The sequence below is a fragment of the Saccopteryx leptura genome, chromosome 3, assembly GCF_036850995.1.
Source record: "Saccopteryx leptura isolate mSacLep1 chromosome 3, mSacLep1_pri_phased_curated, whole genome shotgun sequence".
NCBI lineage: Eukaryota > Metazoa > Chordata > Mammalia > Chiroptera > Emballonuridae > Saccopteryx > Saccopteryx leptura.
The window spans coordinates 308,004,440-308,027,085 of NC_089505.1; the positions used below are offsets into that span (position 1 = coordinate 308,004,440).

A 22,646-nucleotide genomic window follows, 5' to 3' on the forward strand; every position below is an offset into this window, starting at 1 on the left:
GAAGCGATACCAATAAATCTCCCCCAAAACTCAACAAGATCTTTAACCAGAAACAGAAAAACCTATCCTTGGAGCCTCCAGATGTTTTGCAATACACCCGAAGGTATGGTCGAGCGAAAAATTGGCTAAATATATAATCAAACCCCGAAGGAAATAGGGAGTAAGAAATGCTCCGCATTCCTCACTAACCTAAACAGGGCGGCTTTCACTGGGAACTGAGAATATAGAAACTAAGGCGGGCAAAGGGGGTGAATAGATCCAGGCCGTGGCACAAACGGCCAAACCAGGCTGTGGCACGGAGATCCAAGCCGAGGAAAAACTGTGCCTGTGGCAACCCAGTCAATACAAGCTAACACTCGCGCCAAACCCAGACAAAGAAAGACAAGTGGGGCAGCCATTTTCCCCGATCTCCGGGTCGGCGTGCGCAAATAGTGGGCAAGAGATTTCTCCAAGTGGCTCAGCAGTGGGCGCTCGTGTTACCCCACAGAGAGGCAGAGTCAGGGGCCTTTGTGTGCGGAATCTCCGGGCTGCCCCAGCACCCTGAAAAAGCCACACACAGGGAGGGAGTGAGAGCCAATACCAACACTGGAACTTTTCCGTGCGGGTGGGGATTTCACTCAGAGGGTGAGGTGGCTGGACTGATATTCTGGTCTGCGCACAGAGAGTGGGCAAGAGACTCCTCCCAGCACCTCAGGAGTGGGTGCCCATGTTATCCCACAGAGGGGCAGAGTCAGAGGCCTCTGTGTGGGCCAAAAGCGGAATCTCGGGCCGCCCCAGCGCCCTGATAAAGCCGTGCACGGGGAGGGAGTGAGAGCCAATTCCTACACTGAAACTTTTCCGTGCGGGTGGAAGTTTCACTCAGAGGGTGAGAATTCCGGCCTGATATCCTGGTCTGCGTACACAGATAGTGAGCGAGAGATTCCTCCGAGTGCCTCGGCAGTGCGTGCCTGTGTTATCCCAAGGAGGGGCAGAGTCAGGGGCCTTTGTGTGAGCCAAAAGCGGAATCTCCAGACCACCTTAGCGCCCTAAAAAAGCCAGGCACGGGGAGGGAGCAAGAGCCAATTCCAACCCTGGAACTTTTCCGTGCGGGCGGGGCTTTCACTCAGAATGTGAGACTACCGGCCTGATATCATGGTCTGCGCGCACAGACAGCGAGCAAGAGTTTCCTCCAAGCACCCCAGGAGTGGGCGCCCACCCGTGTTACTGGACAGAGTGGTAGAGCCAGAGGTCTTTGAGTGGGCGGAAGCCCCGCCTGATTATGCTAGCAGCTCTGACTGACTGAGCCTTACCCAGAGCCCTGTGCTGAGTGGGAATAGAGTGAGGAATTGCCAGCTCTTTGAGCCTCTTACTATCCAGGCAGAGGCAGCAGCAACCCCATAGCTGGATTATCAGGCTACTAATTGATGAAGGAAAGACTAGGAGAGAGGCTCCAGGAACACGAACTCTCTCACTGTCGGAGCCTATAAATGCTAATGAGCCTCGACTGCCAATGAGACTGAAGCACAATACATGACATTGCCATAGAGACTTATCAACTGCAAACCTCTACCTGAGCGTGCCAAAGGGGCAGAACCCGGGGTACAGAGTCAACAACCAGGAAGAGGGAGAGAAAAGAAAAAGCAAGGAGATAACCTCTCAAAATCAAGAATAATCTGCAGACTTTATAACCTATCCCATTTTATTATATTTGTTCGTTTGTTTCTCTTCATTCTTGATTTTTTTTTTCCTCCTCCAATTTGCTTGTTAAACTCTCTGCCGGTCTTACTCTCTCCTCTCCTTGAACTACACTACCCATAAGTATTACATATCCCATTATCTTTTCTTTCCTCTTCCTTTCTCTCTATGAGGATTGCACTCCAAAACCCTTAATTCTCTCTCTCTGCTCTTTTTTCTTCTTTTAGTGGTTCCCTCTTTTATTCTCTCTCTCTCTCTCTTTCTTTTTTCCCTCTATATTAGTTTCTTCCTTTCTCCTTTACATCTCTTCTCATTCAAACCTCAATAACGAACAAATTATCTTATCTGGGACTCAAACTTATGTTTGTGGCATTTTGGGGGGGTTTTTACTTCACCTTTTTAACTCACTAGCAGTGCTCCCATCCCTGGCTCTCCATTTTATTTAGTTCTTGTTCCATTAAATACAATAATAACTTTTTAATTTGTCCCCCCATTTTCCTGTTTTCCTCTTATTCCTCTCATCATAACTCTTAGTCAACCAACACCTAAAAGCAAATCATTCTATTCTTGACCCAAATTTTTTTCTTATTTTCTTTTTGTGGGTCCATACCCACCCTTTTTTTGTTTTTTTGTTTGTTTTTTGTTTTTTGTTTTTTGCCCCTTTATTACTTCTCCCCAATTCAGGCCCTCCATTACAGGCATTGTTTGTTCTATTTAGTACAATATAATTCACAGTTCACCACAAGATTTTCTCAAGAAAGAGGGGAGAGGAGAGGAGAGGAAAAAAGGAGGAGGGGAAATAATTTCCTTTTTTTTAATTTTAATTTTATTTTATTTTTCTTTATTTAATTAATTTTTTTAAAAAAACAACTCTTTCCGATTTTTTATTTTTATTTTTTTAACTTTTTATTCTTCATTAAATCTCATTAATACTATCAACAAAACCACCCTCAGATGCCATTAAGTAAGAGAAAATCGAATATCATGGATACAAAAGAAAGAGAGGTAACAGATAGATGAGGAAAAATCGATGGAGAAAAAATTTAATATATTGGAAACCTTGGAGTTAAACGACAGAGAATTTAAAATAGAAATCCTAAAAATACTGAGATATACAAGAAAACACAGAAAGGCAATTTAGGGAGCTCAGAAAACAACTCAATGAACACAAAGAATATATTTCCAAGGAAATTGAAACTATAAAAACAAATCAAACAGAAATGAAAAACTCAATTCACGAGCTGAAAAACAAGGTAACAAGCTTAGCTAATAAAACAGGCCAGATAGAAGGTAGGATTAGTGAAATAGAAGACAAGCAACTTGAGGCACAACAGAGAGAAGAAGAAAGAGACTCAAAAATTTAAAAAAAAAAATGAGATAGCCCTACGGAATTATCTGACTCCATCAAAAAGAATAACATAAGAATAACAGGTATATCAGAGGCAGAAGAGGGAGAAAATGGAATGGACAATATACTCAAACAAATAATAGATGAGAACTTCCCAAGCCTGTGAAAAGAACTAAAGCCTCAAATTCAAGAAGCAAACAGAACTCCGAGTTTTCTTAACCTCAACAAACCTACTCCAAGGCACATCATAATGAAATTGGCACAAACGAACGGCAAATAAAAAATTCTCAAGGCAGCCAGGGAAAAAAAGAATAGAACATATAAAGGAAGGCCCATTAGATTATCATCTGATTTCTCAACAGAAATTCTACAAGCTAGAAGAGAGTGGATCCCAATATTTAAAGTCCTGAAAGAGAGGAACTTTCAGCCATGAATACTATACCTGTCAAAGCTATCCTTCAAATATGAAGGAGAAATAAAAACATTCACAGATACAGAAAAGATGAGGGAATTTATCATCAGAAAACCCCACTCCAGGAATTACTAAAGAGGGTTCTCCAATCAGATACAAAGAACAACAACAAAAAAAAAGCCACAAGTAAAAGCTCTAAGAAGAACACAATAAAACCAAATTTAAACTGTGACAACAACAAAAAGAAAGGGGGGGGAGAGGATGGAGATTAACAGTAGCAAAGGATGATGGAGTGCAAAAGTACTCACAAAATAGTGCACTACAATGAACAGGGTAGGAACCCTTTTCATTACTTAAAGGTAACCACCATTGAAAAAACCACCACAGAAGCACATGATTCAAAAAAGATAGCAACAGAGGAAAGATGTATGAAATACAACCAAATAAAAACAAAAGATAGAAAAATGAAAGAGAAGGATCAAACAAAACACAAAACTAACAGAAAGCAATCTATAAAATGGCAATAGGGAACTCACAAGTGTCAATAATTACACTAAATGTAAACAGGTTAAACTCACCAATAAAAAGGCACAGAGTAGCAGAATGGATTAAAAAAGAAAATCCACTGTATGCTGCCTACAAGAAACTCATCTAAGTAACAAGGATAAAAACAAATTCAAAGTGAAAGGCTGGAAAACAATACTCCAAGCAAATAACATCCAAAAAAAAGCAGGTGTAGCAATACTCATATCTGATAATGCTGATTAAAAGACAGCAAAAGTACTCAGAGACAAAAATGGCCATTTCATAATAGCTAAGGGGACACTGAATCAAGAAGACATAACAATTCCTAATATATATGAACCAAACCAAGGAGCACCAAAATATATAAAACAGCTACTTATTGACCTTAAAACAAAAACTGAAAAAAATACAATCATACTTGGAGACCTCAATACACTGCTGACAGCTCTAGATCGGTCATCCAAACAGAGAATCAACAAAGATATAGTGGCCTTAAACAAAACACTAGAACACCTGGATATGATAGACATCTATAGGACATTTCATCCCAAAGTGACTGAGTATACATTTTTCTCCAGTGTACCTGGATCATTCTCAAGAATTGACCATATGTTGGGCCACAAAAACAACATCAGCAAATTCAGAAAAATCGAAGTTGTACCAAGCATATTTTCTGATCATAAAGCCTTGAAACTAGAATTCAACTGCAAAAAAGAGGAAAAAAATCCCACAAAATTGTGGAAACTAAACAACATACTTTTAAAAAATGAATGGGTCAAAGAAGAAGTAAGTGCAGAGATCAAAAGATATATACAGACAAATGAAAATGACAATACGACATATCAGAATTTATGGGATGCAGCAAAAGCAGTGATAAGAGGGAAGTTCATATCACTTCAGGCATATATGAACAAACAAGAGAGAGCCCAAGTGAACCACTTAACTTCACACCTTAAGGAACTAGAAAAAGAAGAACAAAGAAAACCCAAAACTAGCCAAAGAAAGGAGATAATAAAAATCAGAGCAGAAATAAATGAAATAGAGAACAGAAAAACTATAGAAAAAATTAATAGAACAAGGAGCTGGTTCTTTGAAAAGATCAACAAAATTGACAAACCCTTGGCAAGACTTACCAAGGAAAAAAGAGAAAGAACTCATATAAACAAAATCCAAAATGAAAGAGGAGAAATCACCACGGACAACGTAGATATACAAAGAATTATTGTAGAATACTATGAAAAACTTTATGCCACTAAATTCAACAACCTAGAAGAAATGGATAAATTCCTAGAACAATACAACCTTCCTAGACTGAATCAAGAAGAAGCAGAAAGCCTAAACAGACCTATTAGTAGAGAAGAAATAGAAAAAACCATTAAAAACCTCCCCAAAAATAAAAGTCCAGGCCCTGACGGCTATACCAGCAAAATTTATCAAACATTCAAAGAAGACTTGGTTCCTATTCTACTCAAAGTCTTCCAAAAAATTGAAGAAGAAGCAATACTTCCAAACATATTTTATGAGGCCAATATAACCCTCATACCAAAACCAGGCAAGGAGGGCACAAAAAAAGAAAACTACAGACCAATATCGCTAATGAATACAGATGCTAAAATACTAAACAAAATACTAGCAAATCGAATACAACAACATATTAAAAAAATAATACATCGTGATCAAGTGGGATTCATCCCAGAATCTCAAGGATGGTTCAACATACGTAAAACGGTTAACATGATACACCATATCAACAAAACAAAGAAAAAAACCACATGATCTTATCAATAGACGCAGAAAAGGCTTTCGATAAAATACAACACAATTTTATGTTTAAGACTCTCAACAAAATGGGTATAGAAGGAAAATATCTCAACATGATAAAGGCCATATATGATAAACCATCAGCTAACATCATATTAAATGGCACTAAACTGAAGGCTTTCCCCCTTAAATCAGGAATAAGACAGGGTTGTCCACTCTCTCAACTCTTATTTAATGTGGTACTAGAGGTTCTAGCCAGAGCAATCAGACAAGACAAGGAAATAAAAGGCATCCATATCGGAAAGGAAGAAGTAAAGGTATCACTTTTTGCAGATGATATGATCCTATACATCGAAAACCCCAAAGAATCCACAAAAGGACTACTAGAAACAATAAGCCAATACAGTAAGGTCGCAGGATACAAAATTAACATACAGAAGTCAATAGCCTTTCTATATGCCAACAATGAAACATTTGAGAACGAACTCAAAAGAATAATCCCCTTCACGATTGCAACAAAAAAAATAAAATACCTAGGAATAAACATAACAAAGAATGTAAAGAACTTATATAATGAAAACTATACACCATTGTTAAGGGAAATCGAAAAAGATATAATGAGATGGAAGAATATTCCTTGTTCTTGGTTAGGAAGAATAAATATAATCAAGATGGCCATATTACCCAAAGCAATATACAAATTTAATGCAATTCCCATCAAAATTCCAATGACATTTTTTAAAGAAATGGAGCAAAAAATCATCAGATTTATATGGAACTATAAAAAACCCCAAATAGCCAAAGCAATCCTAAAGAAAAAGAATGAAGCTGGGGGCATTACAATACCTGACTTCAAACTATATTATAGGGCCACAACAATCAAAACAGCATGGTATTGGCAGAAAAATAGACACTCAGACCAATGGAACAGAATAGAAAACCCAGAAATAAAACCACATATATATAGTCAAATAATTTTTGATAAAGGGGCCAACAACACACAATGAAGAAAAGAAAGCCTCTTCAATAAATGGTGCTGGGAAAACTGGAAAGCCACATGCAAAAGAATGAAACTGGACTACAGTTTGTCCCCCTGTACTAAAATTAACTCAAAATGGATCAAAGATCTAAACATAAGACCTGAAACAACTAAGTACATAGAAGAAGACATAGGTACTCAACTCGTGGACCTGGGTTTTAAAGAGCATTTTATGAATTTGACTCCGAAGGCAAGAGAAGTGAAGGCAAAAATTAATAAATGGGACTACATCAGACTAAGAAGTTTTTGCTCAGCAAGAGAAACTGATAACAAAATAAACAGACAGCCAACTAAATGGGAAATGATATTTTCAAACAACAGCTCAGATAAGGGCCTAATATCCAAAATATACAAAGAACTCATAAAACTCAAAAACAAACAAACAATCCAATAAAAAAAATGGGAAGAGGACATGAACAGACACTTCTCCCAGGAAAAAATACAAATGGCCAACAGATATATGAAAAGATGCTCATCTTCTTTAGTTATTAGAGAAATGCAAATCAAACTGCAATGAGATACCACCTCACACCTGTTCGATTAACTATTATTAACAAGACAGGTAATAGCAAATGTTGGAGAGGCTGTGGAGAAAAAGGAACCCTCATACACTGGTGGTGGGAATGTAAAGTAGTACAACCATTATGGAAGAAAGTATGGTGGTTCTTCAAAAAACTGAAAATAGAACTACCTTATAACCCAGCAATCCCTCTACTGGGTATATACCCCAAAAACTCAGAAACATTGATACGTAAAGACACATGCAGCCCCATGTTCATTGCAGCATTGTTCACAGTGGCCAGGACATGGAAACAACCAAAAAGCCCTTCAGCAGATGACTGGATAAAGATGTGGCACATATACACTATGGAATACTACTCAGCCATGAGAAATGATGACATCAGATCATTTACAGCAAAATGGTGGGATCTTGATAACATGATACAAAGTGAAATAAGTAAATCATAAAAAACCAGGAACTGCATTATTCCATACGTAGGTGGGACATAAAAGTGAGACTAAGAGACATTGATAAGAGTGTGGTGGTTATGGGGGGGAGGGGGGAGAGGGAGAGGGAAAGGGGGAGGGGGAGGGGCACAAAGGAAACTAGATAGAAGGTGACAGAGGACAATCTGACTTTGGGTGATGGGTATGCAACATCATTGAACGACAAGATAACCTGGACATGTTATCTTTGAATATATGTATCCTGATTTATTGATGTTGCCCTATTAAAAAAATTAAATTAAATTTTAAAAAAAAGAAATCCACAAAATTAAAGCCTTGGATGGAAAAAAATAAAATTATGAAATTCTTAGAAGAAAATTTATACATCACCTATACTCTCTAAGAATAGGAAAAACTTTCTTAACCAACACAAGAAACCCAAATGTGATTTAAAAAGAAAAGAGTGATTATGTAAAATTCAATGGCTAAAATGCTTAAAGTAACCATAAACAATTGAATAAAAAATATATAAATTTGAGGATAAAGTGCAATGCAGATGACAAACAAGTATGTATACAAAGCTCTTTTAGAGATGGGTAAGAAGAAGATGAACAACCCAAGAAAATTACATGAGCTGAGGACATGGGTAAGCAATTCAGAGAAGAGTCCAACCAAAACAGAATTCGAAATTGGTGTTCAAACATACCTGTAGTAAGAAAGCAAGTTTAAATTCTGGCTACCAAACTGGCAAAAATCAAAAGGTAATAAAAAATGATGGGAATATATTCAATAACATTGTAATAACTATGTAGGGTGTCTGATGGCAACTAGACTTATCAGGGAGATCACCTCATAAAATATATAAATGTCTAATCACTGTTGTACATTTGAAACTAACATAATATCTGCCAACTATATTGAAAAATTTTAAAGGTGATAAACTTGAAGAGTATTGTTGGTCGGAATTAAGGACAGATGTAGTCTTATATACTGCTTTTGGAAATGTAAATAGTGAAAATCTTACTAAGCAATCTGACAAAAATCTACGAAAATTAAAAATACAATCCTAAGTTTAAGGGGGATAGCTCAAGGCTAGAGCATTTAACTGCAGATCAAATTTAAAATCATTTTAAAACTTTAAATTTTAAATCATGTGACTTTTACACCTACTTAAAAATATATATATAATAAAATTTAAATACATCCTTCAACCCAGTGTCCTACTCCTATAGATCTAGCTCATAGACATAAAAGTACTCATGTGTACTAGAATATTTATTACAGTATTGCTTCTGTCATCAATAATGTCCCCTACTTTTTATGTTGTAATATTGTTTATCATTACAAAGAGAGAAATAAACACAATTCCTAGAAATAGGCAGGTGGAAGATTAAATTATGTTATAACAACAGAATAAAATTTCAAATAATTCATTCAAATTAATGAGGAAGGAGTTTCACAAACTATCACTGAAGGAAATAGCAAATGGCAGAAAACTATATGATTATGATCCTGTTTTATTATAAAAAATGAATATGTTCCTATACAAAAATACATATATGTATGGGCACATGAACATGTAAGCACACACACGTTTGTAAACTATATTAACAATGGCACTCACTTGTTAAGATAGGTTACCTGAAGGTTTGTTGACAGTGTGAGATGGAAATGAAAAATAAATTTTTAAAATGACTTAGAACAATTAAAAAGAATAAATAAATGGAGTATGATTCCATTTAGTGAAATTTAAAAGATATAAATGAAAAGAAAAGCAAACATAGAAAATGAAAAAATACCAATTGAATTTATGTGATAATAACGATGACCTCTTCAAGTTATGTCAATTGGAGGACCCATCCGTTTCTGTGAAATCAAATTTCATTGAGGCCAATTCCGGCAAAATATAAAATAAAATAAAACTTATTTTTTCTTAAAAAAGTTTTTAAATTTTTCTCTTTTAAAAATGATCAGGTAAATACAAATTAAAACCACAATGAGGTATCATGTTACAGCTGTCAGAATGGCTATCATCCATAAACCAACAAACAAGTGCTGGTGAGGATCTGGAGAAAAGGGAACCCTTGTGCATTGTTGGTACAATTGTAAATTGATGCAGTCACTATGGAAAATAGTATGGATATTCTTCAAAAAAATAAAAATAGAGCTACCATAAGACCCAGAAATTTCACTTCTGGGTATCAATCCAAAGAAAATGAAGACACTAATTCAAAAAGATATCAATATATGCATCCCAGTGTTCATTAGAGCATTACTTACATACAATAGTTAAATATGGAAGCAACCTAGGTGTCCACAGATAAATAATTAGATAACATTTGGGATATATATATATATACACACACACACACACACACACATATATATATACACACACACACAATGGACTATTAGTCATAAAAAATAAAATCTTGCCATATATAACAACATTGATATGTCTAGAAAGTATTATGCTAAGTGAAATAAGTTAGAGAAAGATGAATACCATGATTTCACTTTTATGTAGAATCTTAAAAACAAAACAAACTCAGAAAACAAACTGATGGTTGCCAGGGGAGAAGGGAAATGGACAAAAAGGGTGAAGGGGATTAAAAGGTACAAACATCCAGTTATAAAATAAATCATGGGAATGTAATGCACAGCATATGGAATATAGTCCATAACATAGCAACTTTATACAGTAAGAGATGGTTACTAGGACTTATTTTTGATAGTCACTCTATAAGATATATAAATGTGGAATCATTATGTTGTATACCTTTAACTAATATGTCAACTATACTTTAATAAAATATAAATGCAGATATCTGATATATCCACTTGTACCATTTTGTATGTATGTGTAGACATAGTATTACTGGATATTCTTTATTTTTCTATATGAAAATATCAGTAATTTCATTGGTGAGTTTCATCTGTTAGCATTTTTCATAATTACTATATGTTAATCATTAAACTTACTTATTTCTGCCATCTTAATTCTCATTCTCTATTTTCAAATGTTTCTTTTTTTTTCTCTATTTTCTATTGAATGGGTCAAAGTTATTTCTGCCAGCTGTGAAGTTTGTGTTCTATTTTTCTTTTTGTGGTTATTTCTAACTTATATGCATGCTTAGGTTTGTTTTTCTTTATCAATTTCTAAATTTAATCCATTTCTAAATTTAGTCTGTCACTCAATTTCCTTTGCAAAAGACACCAATTATTTAGCATGCTTTTTCTTCATCTGGTCTTCTACCCTCCATCATTCCATTTTGTTTATCTTCTTGCATTTGATGCTAGATCATTATACCTTTTTTATCCTTGGGATACTGTTTATTTAGACAACAGACCTTACTGAGGTGCTTACTCAGTAATTCTCAGATCAAGTACCTTCTCTGGAGTTATTCATCATTTTGTTGCAATACTTTCTCCAAGGGTGTTTATAAGTTATGCCTATGTATAGTACAACTTCTGAGGCCTTTTATGCCAGAAAACATCTTTATTTTGCTCTCACATTTCTTGTTTCTTTTTAATTTTATTTTTTTATTTTAATTTGTTGGGTGTACATAGTTCTATTGTCCCCCTGAATACCTTCCCCCCTCCCCCATGTTCCCCACCACATCCCCCTTGCCCTTCTCCCCGCAACACCCTCTGCCCAGTTTTGCTTTTCTGCTCTCATCCCATCCTATCATCCCCTTTTCCTCTGTCCACTTTCCCTCTGGACCCTTTGATCACACCTCTGTCTCTATTCTGTTACTCAGTTCATATTGTTCATTGGATTCCTCAAATGAATAAAGTCATATGGTATTTTTCTTTCTCTGCCTGACTTATTTCACTTAACATAACACTTTCCAGGTACATCCATGTTGTCACAAAAAGTAATATTTCCTTCTTTTTCATGGCCCCATAGTATTCCATTCTGTATCTGTATCCCCACTTTTTAATCCACTCATCCACTGATGGACACTTGGGCTATTTCCAGATCTCAGCAATTGTAAACAAAGCTGCCATAAACATGGAGGTGCATTTCTTCTTTAGAATCAGTGATTTGGTGTACTTAGGATATATTCCTAAAAGTGGAATGGCTGGGTCAAAACGCAGTTCCATTTTTAATTTTTTGAGGAATTTTCATACTTTTTTCCACAGTGGCTGAACCAGTCTGCATTCCCACCAGCAGTGCAGGAGGGATCCCTTTTCTCCACATCTTTGTCAGTACTTATTATGTGTTGTTTTGTTAATGAGGGCCATTCTGATTGGTGTGAGGTGATATCTCATTGTGGCTTTAATTTGCATTTCTCTAATGATTAGTGATGAACATTTTTTCATCTGCCTATTGGCCATCTGTATGTCCTCTTTGGAGAGATGTCTATTCATTTCTTTTACCCATTTTTTGATTGGATTGTTTGTCTTCCTGGTATTGAGATTTACAAGTTCTTTATAAATTTTGTTTATTAAACCTGTATCAGCCATATTGTCGAATATGTTCTCCCATTGTGTTGTCTACCTTATTATTTTGTTCATATTGTCATTAGCTTTTTATTTCATAAAAATTAGCTTTTTTGTTCATATTGTGCAAAAGCTTTTTAGTTTGATATAGTCCCATTTGTTTATCCTGTCCTTTATTTCTCTTGCCAGTGGAGATAAATCAGCAAATATATTGCTACGAGTGATGTCGGAGAGCTTATTGCCTAAGTTTTCCTCTAGGAAGCTCATGGTTTCAGGACTTATATTTAAGTCTTTTATTCATTTTGAGTTTACTTTTGTGAATGCTGTAAGTTGGTGATCTAGTTTCATTTTTTGCAGGTATCTGTCCAATTTTCCCAACACCATTTGTTAAAGAAATTGTCTTTATTCCATTGTATGCTCTTACCTTCTTTGTCAAATATCAATTGGCCATAAAGTTGGGGGTTTATTTCTGGGTTCTCTGTTCTGTTCCATTGATCTGTATGCCTGTTCTTACACCAGTAGCAACCTGTTTTGAGTACAATGGCCTTGTAGTATAACTTGATATCAGGAAGTGTGATACCACCCACTTCACTTTATTCTTATTTTTCAAGATTCCTGAGGCTATTCATGTTCTGTTTAGGTACCATATGAATTTTTGGAATTTTTTTTTATCTCTTTGAAGTATGTCATTGGTATTTTAATAGGAATTGCATTGAATTTATAAATTGCTTTGGGTAATATAGACATTTTAATGATGTTTATTCTTACTAACCATGAACACGGTATATGCTTCCACTTGTTTGTATCTTCCTTGATTTCTTTTATCAATGTTTTATAATTTTCCAAGGACAAGTCTTTAACCTCCTTGGTTAAATTCACTCCTAGGTACTTTATTTTTTTTGTTGCAATAGTGAAGGGGATTGTTTTATTAATTTCTCTTTCAGACAGTTTATTGTTGGTGTATAAAAATGCCTCTGATTTCCCTGCCACCTTGCTAAATTCATTTATCAGTTCCAGTAGTTTTTTGACTGAGACTTTAGAGTTTTCTATGTACAGTATCATATCATCAGCAAATAATGATAGATTACTTTTTCTTTTCCAATTTGGATGCCTTTTATTTCTTCTTCTTGCCTTCTTGCCAACATAGGACTTCCAGAGCTATGTTGAATAAGAGTGGTGAAAGGGGGCAACCCTGCCTTGTTCCTGATCTTAAAAGGAGTGCTTTTAATTTTTGCCCATTAACTATGATGTTGGCTGTGAGTCTGTCGTAGATGGCCTTTATCATGTTGAGGTATGTCCCCTGAATTCCCACTTTGCTAAGAGTTTTGATCATAAATCAGTGCTGGATTTTAGCAAATGCTTTTTATGCATCTATTGATATTATCATGTGTTTTTTCTCCTTCCTTTTGTTTATGTGATGAATCACATTGATTGATTTGCAAATGTTGTACCAGACTTGCCTCCCCAGAATAAATCCCACTTGATCATGATGTATGATTTTTTTCATGTACTGCTGTATCCGATTTGCTAATATTTTGTTGAGGATTTTAGCTTCTAAATTCATCAGGGATATTAGCCTATAGTTTTCTTTCTTTGTGTTGTCTTTGCCTGGTTTTGGAATCAGAATTAATGCTTGCCTCTTAAAAGGTGCTTGGAAGTTTTTCCTCCTCTTGAAATTTTGGAAAAAGCTTGAGAAGGGTAGGAGTTAGTTCTTCTTTGAATATTTGGTAGAATTTGCCTGTGAAGCCATCTGGGCCAGGGCTTTTGTTTGTTGGAAGTTTTTGATAACTGTTTCTATCTCATTTGTTGTAATCAGTCTATTTAAGTTTTCTGATTCTTCCAGATTGATTTTTGAAAGATTATTATTTTTCAAGGAATTTGTACATTACACCTCAGTTGTCTAATTTTTTGGCATACAGTTCTTCATAGTATTTTCTTACAATCTTTTGTATTTCTGCTGTGTCAATTGTTAATTCTCCACTCTCATTTCTAATTTTATTTATTTGAGTCCTCTCTCTTTTTTTCTTGGTGAGTCTGGCTAAGGGTTCATTGATCTTGTTTACCTTCTCAAAGAACCAGCTTTGGTTTCATTGATCCTTTGTATTGTTTTCTTAGCCTCTATGTCATTTATTTCTGCTCTAATCTTTATTATTTTCTTACTTCTATTTCCTCTGGGTTTAACTTGTTCTTTTTCTAGTTCTTTTAGTTGCAAGGTTAAGTTGTTTATTTGAGCTTTTTCTAGCTTCTTAAGGTATGCCTGTAATGCTATGAACTTCCCTCTCAGGACTACTTTTGTGGTGTCCCATAGATTTTGAGTTGTTGTATGCTCATTATCATTTGTTTCTAGGAATTTTTTTATTTATTCTTTGATCTCATTGTTCACCCATTCATTATTTAATAACATGCTGTTTAGTTTCCAAGTGTTTGAGTGTTTTTCAGTTTTTCTATTGTAGTTGATTTCTAGTTTCATGCCACTGTGGTCAAAGAAGATGTTTGATATGATTCCAATCTTCTTAAATTTGTTGAGACTCATTTTATGCCCTAATATGTGGTCTATCCTAGAAAATGTAGCATGAGCACTGAAAAGAATGTATATTCTGTTGCTTTATGGTGAAAGGTTCTGAAGATATCTATTAAATCCAGTTGTTCTAATGTGTCCCTTAATTCTGCTGTTTCTTTGTTAATTTTCTTTCTTGAGGATCTATCTAGTGATGTTAGTGGGGTATTGAAATCTCTTATGATTATAGTATTGCTGTTGATCTCGCCCTTTATGTCCATCAAAGTCTGCTTTATATATTTAGGTGCTCTTATATTAGGTGCATAGATATTAATAATGGTTATCTCTTCCTGTTGGATTGCTCCCTTTATCATTATGTAGTGTCCTTCTTTATCCCTTACTATAGCCTTTATTTTAAAGTTTATTTTGTCTGATATAAGTATCGCTACCCCAGCTCTTTTTTTTCATTTCCATTTGCATGAAATATTTTTCCATTCTTTCACTTTCAGTCTATATGTATCTTTTTTTTTTTTTTTTGAGGTGGGTCTCTTGTAGACAGCATATGTATGGTCTTGTTTTCTTATCCATTCAGCTACTCTATGTCTTTTGATTGAAGCATTTAATCCATTTATATTTAAGGTTATTAGTGATATGTATTTGTTTATTGCCATTTTTTATCTACATTCCTCTTTTACTAGATTTCCCCCTTTTTGTTCTGTCTACAGCAGCCCCCTTAACATTTGTTGCAGCATTGGTTTGGTTGTGATGAATTTCTTGAATTTTTTTGTGTGTGTGTGTGTCTGGGAAGCTTTTTATTTCTCCTTCAATCTTAAGCAATAGCCTTGCTGGATAAAGAAGTCTTGGTTGTAGGTTCTTATTCTGCATTATTTTGAGTATTTCTTGCCATTCCCTTCTGGCCTCAAATGTTTCTGTTGAAAAGTCAGATGTCATCCTTATGGGGGTTCCTTTGTAGGTGATTGATTGTTTTTCTCTTGCAGCTTTTAGTATTCTTTTTTTATCTCTTAGCTTTGGTATTTTGATTATGATGTGTCTTGGTGTGGTTCTCTTTGGGTTCTTTTGTAATAGGGTTCTCTCTGCTTCTTGAACCTGTGTGACTCTTTCCTGCATCAATTTAGGGAAATTTTCAGCTATTATTTCTTCAATCAGGTTCTCTATCCCTTGTTCTTTCTCTTCTCCTTCCAGAACCCCTATTATGTGGATATTGTTTCTCTTCATGTTGACACAGAGCTCTCTTACAGTTTCCTTAGACTTTTTTATTTTATTTATTTATTTTTTTGCTGTTCTGCTTCTGTGCTTTTACTTATCTTGTCCTCTAAGTTGCCCATCAATCCTCTGCTTCATCCAGCCTGCTTTTAATTCCTTCTAAAGTAGTCTTCATTTTTGATATTGTGTTTGTCATTTCTGTCTGGTTCTTTTTTATGATTTCAATGTCCTTTTTGATGCTTGTTTTCTCTTTATTTAGGTGTTCTACGATCTTTGAGCATCCTAACAATAATTATTTTAAACTCTGAATCTGGTAATTTGGTTATTTTCATCTCACTCAGTTCTTTTTCTGGGGATTTCTCTTGTTGATTCATTTGGATTGCATTTCTTTGTCTTCCCATTTTGTCTGTGTATACACTCTTTCTTTGGGTGTGTTGTTTGTGTAGCTAGCTGAGTCTAGGATTGGTATTGTCTGCCTATAATTTTCAGTTGTGTTGTTTCTAGGTCTTCTTGGGTTGGTATCAGCTGTTGTTTGTAATCTGCTGGGGACTACTTATCTGCTATCAATATTCTTTTTGCTATTTGTGTTGGCGTTTTCTATGTCTTAGCTGGGTCAGGTGTAAGGAGCTTTTTCGTAAGATACCACTCTAACAAGGCTTGTTAGGTCCTGATCTGATGCTCTCTGTATCTGTCCGCTGGATGTGCCTACCCTGGACCTCCCTGGCTGGAGCCTGGTGCAGATCATTGGGGAGTCACAGTTCTTATCAACCTTTTTGGAGCTACAGGTGATCCGGATCTTGTGGCTGCCTCTGCTGGACCCAGGTGCCATTTTAAATATCAGCTGCATTCCTAGGCTAGCTTTTATCTACTCTTGGCCTGGGGAAGTTCCTTTAAAAGTTCAAGTTCCCATGAGATCTGCTTTCTGCTGCCTCTTATTGCTGGCTACTTGTTGGGTTCAGTATTGTAATTCAGTGATTAGGTATGGTATTGAATGTGGCTTGCCCCTTAGACTGAGATGTCTTTCTATCCAGACTTTTTATTTGTTTTATTTTATTTTGTGTTTTTCTTCTTTTTCAGCACTCAGAAGGGTGTGATCTCAGGTAACCAGTGGGTATGGCCTCTGTGCTCCTGATGTGTGGTCTGTTTTCAGCCCCCCCCCCCATGCTGTTACCACCTCAGACATTTGGGCTCAAGCACTGCCAGTGTCAGCCCACCTCCGTGGCTGCCGTGGCTTTCGCCACACCTGGTGGGCCCACACACGGGTCCACACAGACCTCCCCCGAGGTCACCTGGGCCCCAGTCACCACCAAGGATGGGTTCATGCAGCAGGCTGGATTGCATGCAAGCTCAGACCTCTGTAGTGGCCCACCACAGTTTCTGCCACTGTGGGCAGCTAGAGCATGCCTGTTCAGACTTTTTCCACTGTCACTTGGGCCTCAGCCACCACCAGGCATGGGCTTACGCTGCAGGCATGATTGCATACAAGCTTGGACCTCCACAGAAGCTGCTGCAGCCTCTGCCTTTGCACATGGACCCATGTGCAGCTGCTCAGACCGCTTCCAGTGTCACCTGGGTGGGATTTCCCGCTAGCTTGGACCTCGCTTGGACCTCTGTAGTGGCCGCTGTGGCTCCGGCTCCACTCTCACCTCTGTGGATGGGCCCACATGCACCTACTTGGACTACCTTCGCAGTCGCCCAGGCTCGCGCCTGGGGCAGGCCTCCACACTCGCTCTGACCTCCGCAGCAGCCGCAGTGGCTGCCCGGGCTTCTGCCTTTGCAGATGGTCATGCATGAGCTCACCGGGACCACCCTGGCTCCTGTAGCTGCACCGGCCACTGCTGGCCCACCCGCCCCTGGGAGCACTCAGCGGAGGTGGGAGGGCACTGTAGCTCAGACCCCAGCACTACCTGTGTCTCTAATGTGCTGCCTGCCTCTAAGCACCTCTTTGTTCTGACTGGAGCAGGAGAGCCTCGGGTGGGCAGTGTAATTTCTTCCCTTTGCTGGTGTTGCTGCTTCTAGGAAAAAATGTTCACTTTAGATTTGGGGTGTAATTCAACCCAGGGGTTAAGATGTCTATCTCTCAAAATGTCTCCCCCTGTGCCTCTGAGACCACACTCTCCCTTGGCAACTCCAGTCTTCCTAGCGCTCCCCATTCCTGGAGCCCTGGGCAGGTGGCTATGAGTGAAGCTCTCTGTGTGGTCCCTTTAATACGGAGCTTGGGTCCATGAGTTCTGTCTCCTTTCAAACAGTATCTAGGCCCCTTTCTCTGCCAAATACAGTCTGTTTGTCCCTTCCAGGCTCCAGGGATCTAGGCTGGGACTCCATTTCTGGGGCTGAGGACCCACAACACACAACTCGCCAGGCACTCCTCCCCACTGCAAGAGTCCCTCTGGGCCACCACTCTCTCCCAGGAGTGGGGCAGCTCTTTCCACATCTCCACCTTTCCTACCAGCCTCACTGTGGGTTCTTTGGTGGTCCTTGGCTGTAGAATCTTTAGTTTAGTCCAAAGCTGGTCTTTTAGGATGACTGTTCTCAAAATTAAGTTGTAATCCACTTTGGTTCTGGGATGTGGGAGTTGGAACGTCCATCTACTCCGTGGCCATCTTGTCTCTCCTATTTTGCTCTCACATTTCAATGAGAGTTCAGTTAGATACAAAAGTCTAGATTTAATATTTTTAAATACTTTGGAAATATTACTCTAGTGTTAACTATTAAAATGGTAAATGTGAATCTAATTCTTGTACCTTTATAGATGAGCTAGTTCTGTCCGTTTTTGGCATAAAACAAAATACAAATTTTTCTTACCGTCAATAAACATTATTAAATAATATAATTGCCATTATTATTAATAATTTCTTGCCAGCATGAGGGCAATTTGTATATCCCATTTTTGAAAAATGTTTTATCTTTCGATGTGAAAAATTGAACCAGTGCTTATTTGATATCTTCTTCATTTTTGAATTTTTTGCCCTTCAAAAAATTTTGTAAGGACAAAAACAAGTGATAGTCGGAGGGTGCTAAGTCCAGGGAATATGGTGGATGCGACAGACATGCTTCTGTAGCATTTCTTCTTGTTGAAATTCCTAAAAATTACAGTGGCGTAAATGAACTTTATCAGTAGTCATGGGTACACTATCGCTTCACACATAAGACTAACATGAATCAACTTTGTTTTAGTTAATTTGCTACGTCAGTATGTATACATTAAGTGATAAAAATAGGCACACATGTGCCAAATAAACATGTACTTACGTGTCAAAACTTGTTGTGATAGAAACGAACAGAACTTTCCGGTAGACCTTATATAAACAAGATATAAAGGACAGATCCCTGCCTTTTTGTTTCTCTAGCTCATTAGTTCTGGTCCCTCTGGAATTAATAGTTCAGATTATGATCTTTCCTTTCCAGTGCTTTACATTAGTGTTTGTCAGATGTCTATTTCTCCTATTCCTTTTGGAGTATTGGCTATAGTTTTTATATGAAGTTCTCCATTCCACCCATATCCCTCCTGCTTCTGAGGCATCTCCAGAATTAGAATCAATAGAGGAGAACCACAATTGCTTTAATTGCCCACCTTGACTCTCCTATAGCATAAACTAGATTCACTAGCCTCAAGACTTAATCTGATTTGATGTGATTGTCTTTCCATGTTGAGTAGAATTAGACTATGTCACAGAAACACTAAACATTTTCCATTTGTTTCTGGAAAGAGTTACAGTTTTTTAGGGATATGAGAAGGATAATAATGGCCCAGAATGGCAAATATCTATAGAAAATGTAATTATTTCCAAAATTTCCTGGAACCTTAATATTTTGTGATTGTTGCAGTGAATCTTATTTTCTTCCTCCTCTTCATAGACTGTATAACATAATCTTTTATTTCAAAATTAATAAAATTTAGTTTGGAGGATTTCTAAACTACCCTATGAAACCCCCAAGATGGGTTCTATAAAACCTATGTAGATATTGCTGATCTAAGAATAGAATGAAATGGGCTTGGTAGTGTTCTGTGGAATTATTTGTCTTGCTTCCATGTCCTTGATATGTCAATGTTTGTATCTCACCAGACACCTGTATAGATATCTAGCCTTTTCTTTTGATTTGACATTCCCTTATTCAACAAATATCTCCCGAACATTTGCCTGACTATTGTTCTAATCACCAGGTGCCCCGCAGGAAGAACACAGTCCCTGCCTTCACAAAGCATTCTGGTCTAACAAGGACTCCAGGTTGAAGGCAGGTTCTGTTACAGCAGTGTTGTAGTTGTGTGGGTTTTTTTCTGTGTTTTCCAGTGTATCCTAGGTACCTGACCAGTGTAAATATTGGTTGAATAATAAGTATTTTACACTAATTACAAGTGGGTTGAGCATTTTTGAAGGGAAAGTACAGGTATTGTGGAGTTTATAAACGGGAGGCCTTACCTTCTCTAGGGGATCACATAGAACTAGTTGTCCAACTGATAGAACTATCTCTTTAAAGTGTTTTTTCAGGCTCATTGAAACAATAAGTACCTATTTCCTATTCAGGCCACCCTCCTATTATGCATGAAGGTATGAACCATGATGAATTTTTCAGTAATTGATTTCTGTAAATGGAAGTTAGATGAATTGCTTAATAATACCCTATATTTATAGAAATAAAAGAAAAATCACTGTTTAATACTGCTGATTTATATTTCTTGTTTCTTGCCTGCCTACTCCCCTACCCCATTTTTGTTTCTATCTTGCAGATGAAGGAGCCTCTATGCACCCTTGTGATGATACATACTGTGGACCTTTCCCAGAATCAGAGCCAGAAGTGAAAGCTGTAGCTAACTTCCTTAGAAAACACAAAAAGCACATTAGGGCTTACCTCTCCTTTCATGCATATGCTCAGATGTTGCTGTATCCCTATTCTTACAAATATGCAACAATCCCCAATTTTAGCTGTGTGGTAAGTATTTGGCCTTGTACAAGTATGTCAGGCTTCATTCTTCATTTAAAATGCTGAGATGATGATAAGTACTCATGATAATAGCAAACATATATTGTGTTAATTCTTTTTTTATTATTATTCAGTGAGAGAAAGTAAGACAGAGATAGACTCTCTCATGCACCTGGACTGGGATCCACCCAGCAAATCCACTAGGGGGTGCTGTTCTGCCCATCTGGGGCATTGATCCATTGCTCAGCATCCAAGCTATTATTAGCACCTAAGGTGGAGGCCATAGAGCCATCCTCAGTGCCTGGGGCCAACTTGCTCCAATCCAGCCAAGGCTACAGGATGGGAAAAGAGAGAAAGAGAGAGAGAAACGAGAGGGGGAGTGGTGGAGAAGTAGATGTGTGCTTCTCTAGTGTGCCCTGACTGGGAATTGAACCTGGGACATTCACTCACCAGGCTGACACTCTACCACTGAGCCAACTTGCCCAGGGCCTATTGTGTTAATTCTAATAAGCATATATATATATATTACCAATGAGGAAATGGAACCCTAGAAAATTAATTAGACTAAGTACACAGCTACTAAGTGTCAAAACCAAGATTCAGCCCCAAATCTACCTCTAGTGCTGCTGTTTTTAACCAATGTTCTCTGTTGATTCTCAAATGCAACCATTTAAAACCTATTACATTCTCACCACAGGTTATACTGAAAATGTCAGGATGGATTTGATTAGTATTACAGCTTCAGTCACATATACAAGGGCTGTGATTAAGTTTATTGAGTAAATAATTGCTCCTAGATTATGGTCTGACTCTCATTAATTAAAAGCAATTTTAATTTATAAGCTCTATTTGCTTAATGTTACTAAGTCTCTGGGCATGTATCCGACAAGTTACTGCTAGGAATGAACAGCTTTTCTGGCATAAGATTACTTAAAAGTGAAAAAGCAGTGTTTCTGTCTCTCCTCCTCTCAGTAACCCAACAAGCTATCCACTATAGGTATTAATTCCTTGTAAAGTAGGTCTGGTTCAGAGCTGATAGTATCTAAAGACCTATCAAGTTCAAAACCAGGCCAAACTAATATATAGTGTTAGAAGTGAAGAAGAGGGAGGGAATATGATTGAGAAGACACATGGGCCCTGGCTGGCTGGCCCAGCATGTGGAAGTCCTGGGTTCAATTTCCAGTCAGGGCACACAGGAGAAGCAACCATCTGCTTCTCCACCCCTTCCCCTTCTCTCTCTCTCTCTCTCTCTCTCTCTCTCTCTCTCTCTCTCTCTCTCTCTCTCTCTCTCTCACCTCTCTCCTCCCTCCTCCCACAGCCATGGCTCAATTTGAACAAATTGACTCCAGGCACTGAGGATTGCACCATGGCCTCGCCTCAGAAACTAAAATAGCTCAGATGCTGAGCAACGGAGCAATAGCTCCAGATGGGCAGAGCATCACCCCAGAGAGGGCTTGCCAGGTGGATCCTGGGTTGGGGTGCATGTGGGAGTCTGTCTCTTGAGAAATTCTCTCTCTTGAGAAATATTGTGAACATGGAGGCTATATTTGATGGTGCTAGTCTTTGGCTACTCTAAGGGTTAGATAGGATTTTTGTTGTTATTGGTGTTAACCTGGCCCCCAAACAACCTTGTATCACAGTGTTTGGGCAATGTTCAGTCCTTTTTAAATTAGGCATAGTGATCTATTTACATGATCACAATAGGTTATATGAAGTGTGCAACATATGAAAACTATTACATGAGATTGTTCTGAATATTTTGAATTCATCTTCCTACTAGGAGTGGAACCTATTTTCTTTTCCTCTTGGATTGAAAAATGTGGTATGAAGAGTAGATTACTTTTTCAAC

The 22,646-nt window shown here is 37.5% G+C and overlaps 1 protein-coding gene across 1 annotated transcript in view; it reads left to right on the forward strand.

Annotated features, from left to right (window-relative positions):
- Nucleotides 1-22,646, forward strand: part of CPA6 (carboxypeptidase A6) — a 317,698-nt gene that overhangs the window by 286,057 nt on the left and 8,995 nt on the right. Inside the window, exon 9 of the mRNA XM_066378927.1 lies at nucleotides 20,604-20,806. Coding sequence (XP_066235024.1) covers nucleotides 20,604-20,806 — 203 coding nt within the window. The remainder of the gene's footprint in view (nucleotides 1-20,603; nucleotides 20,807-22,646) is intronic.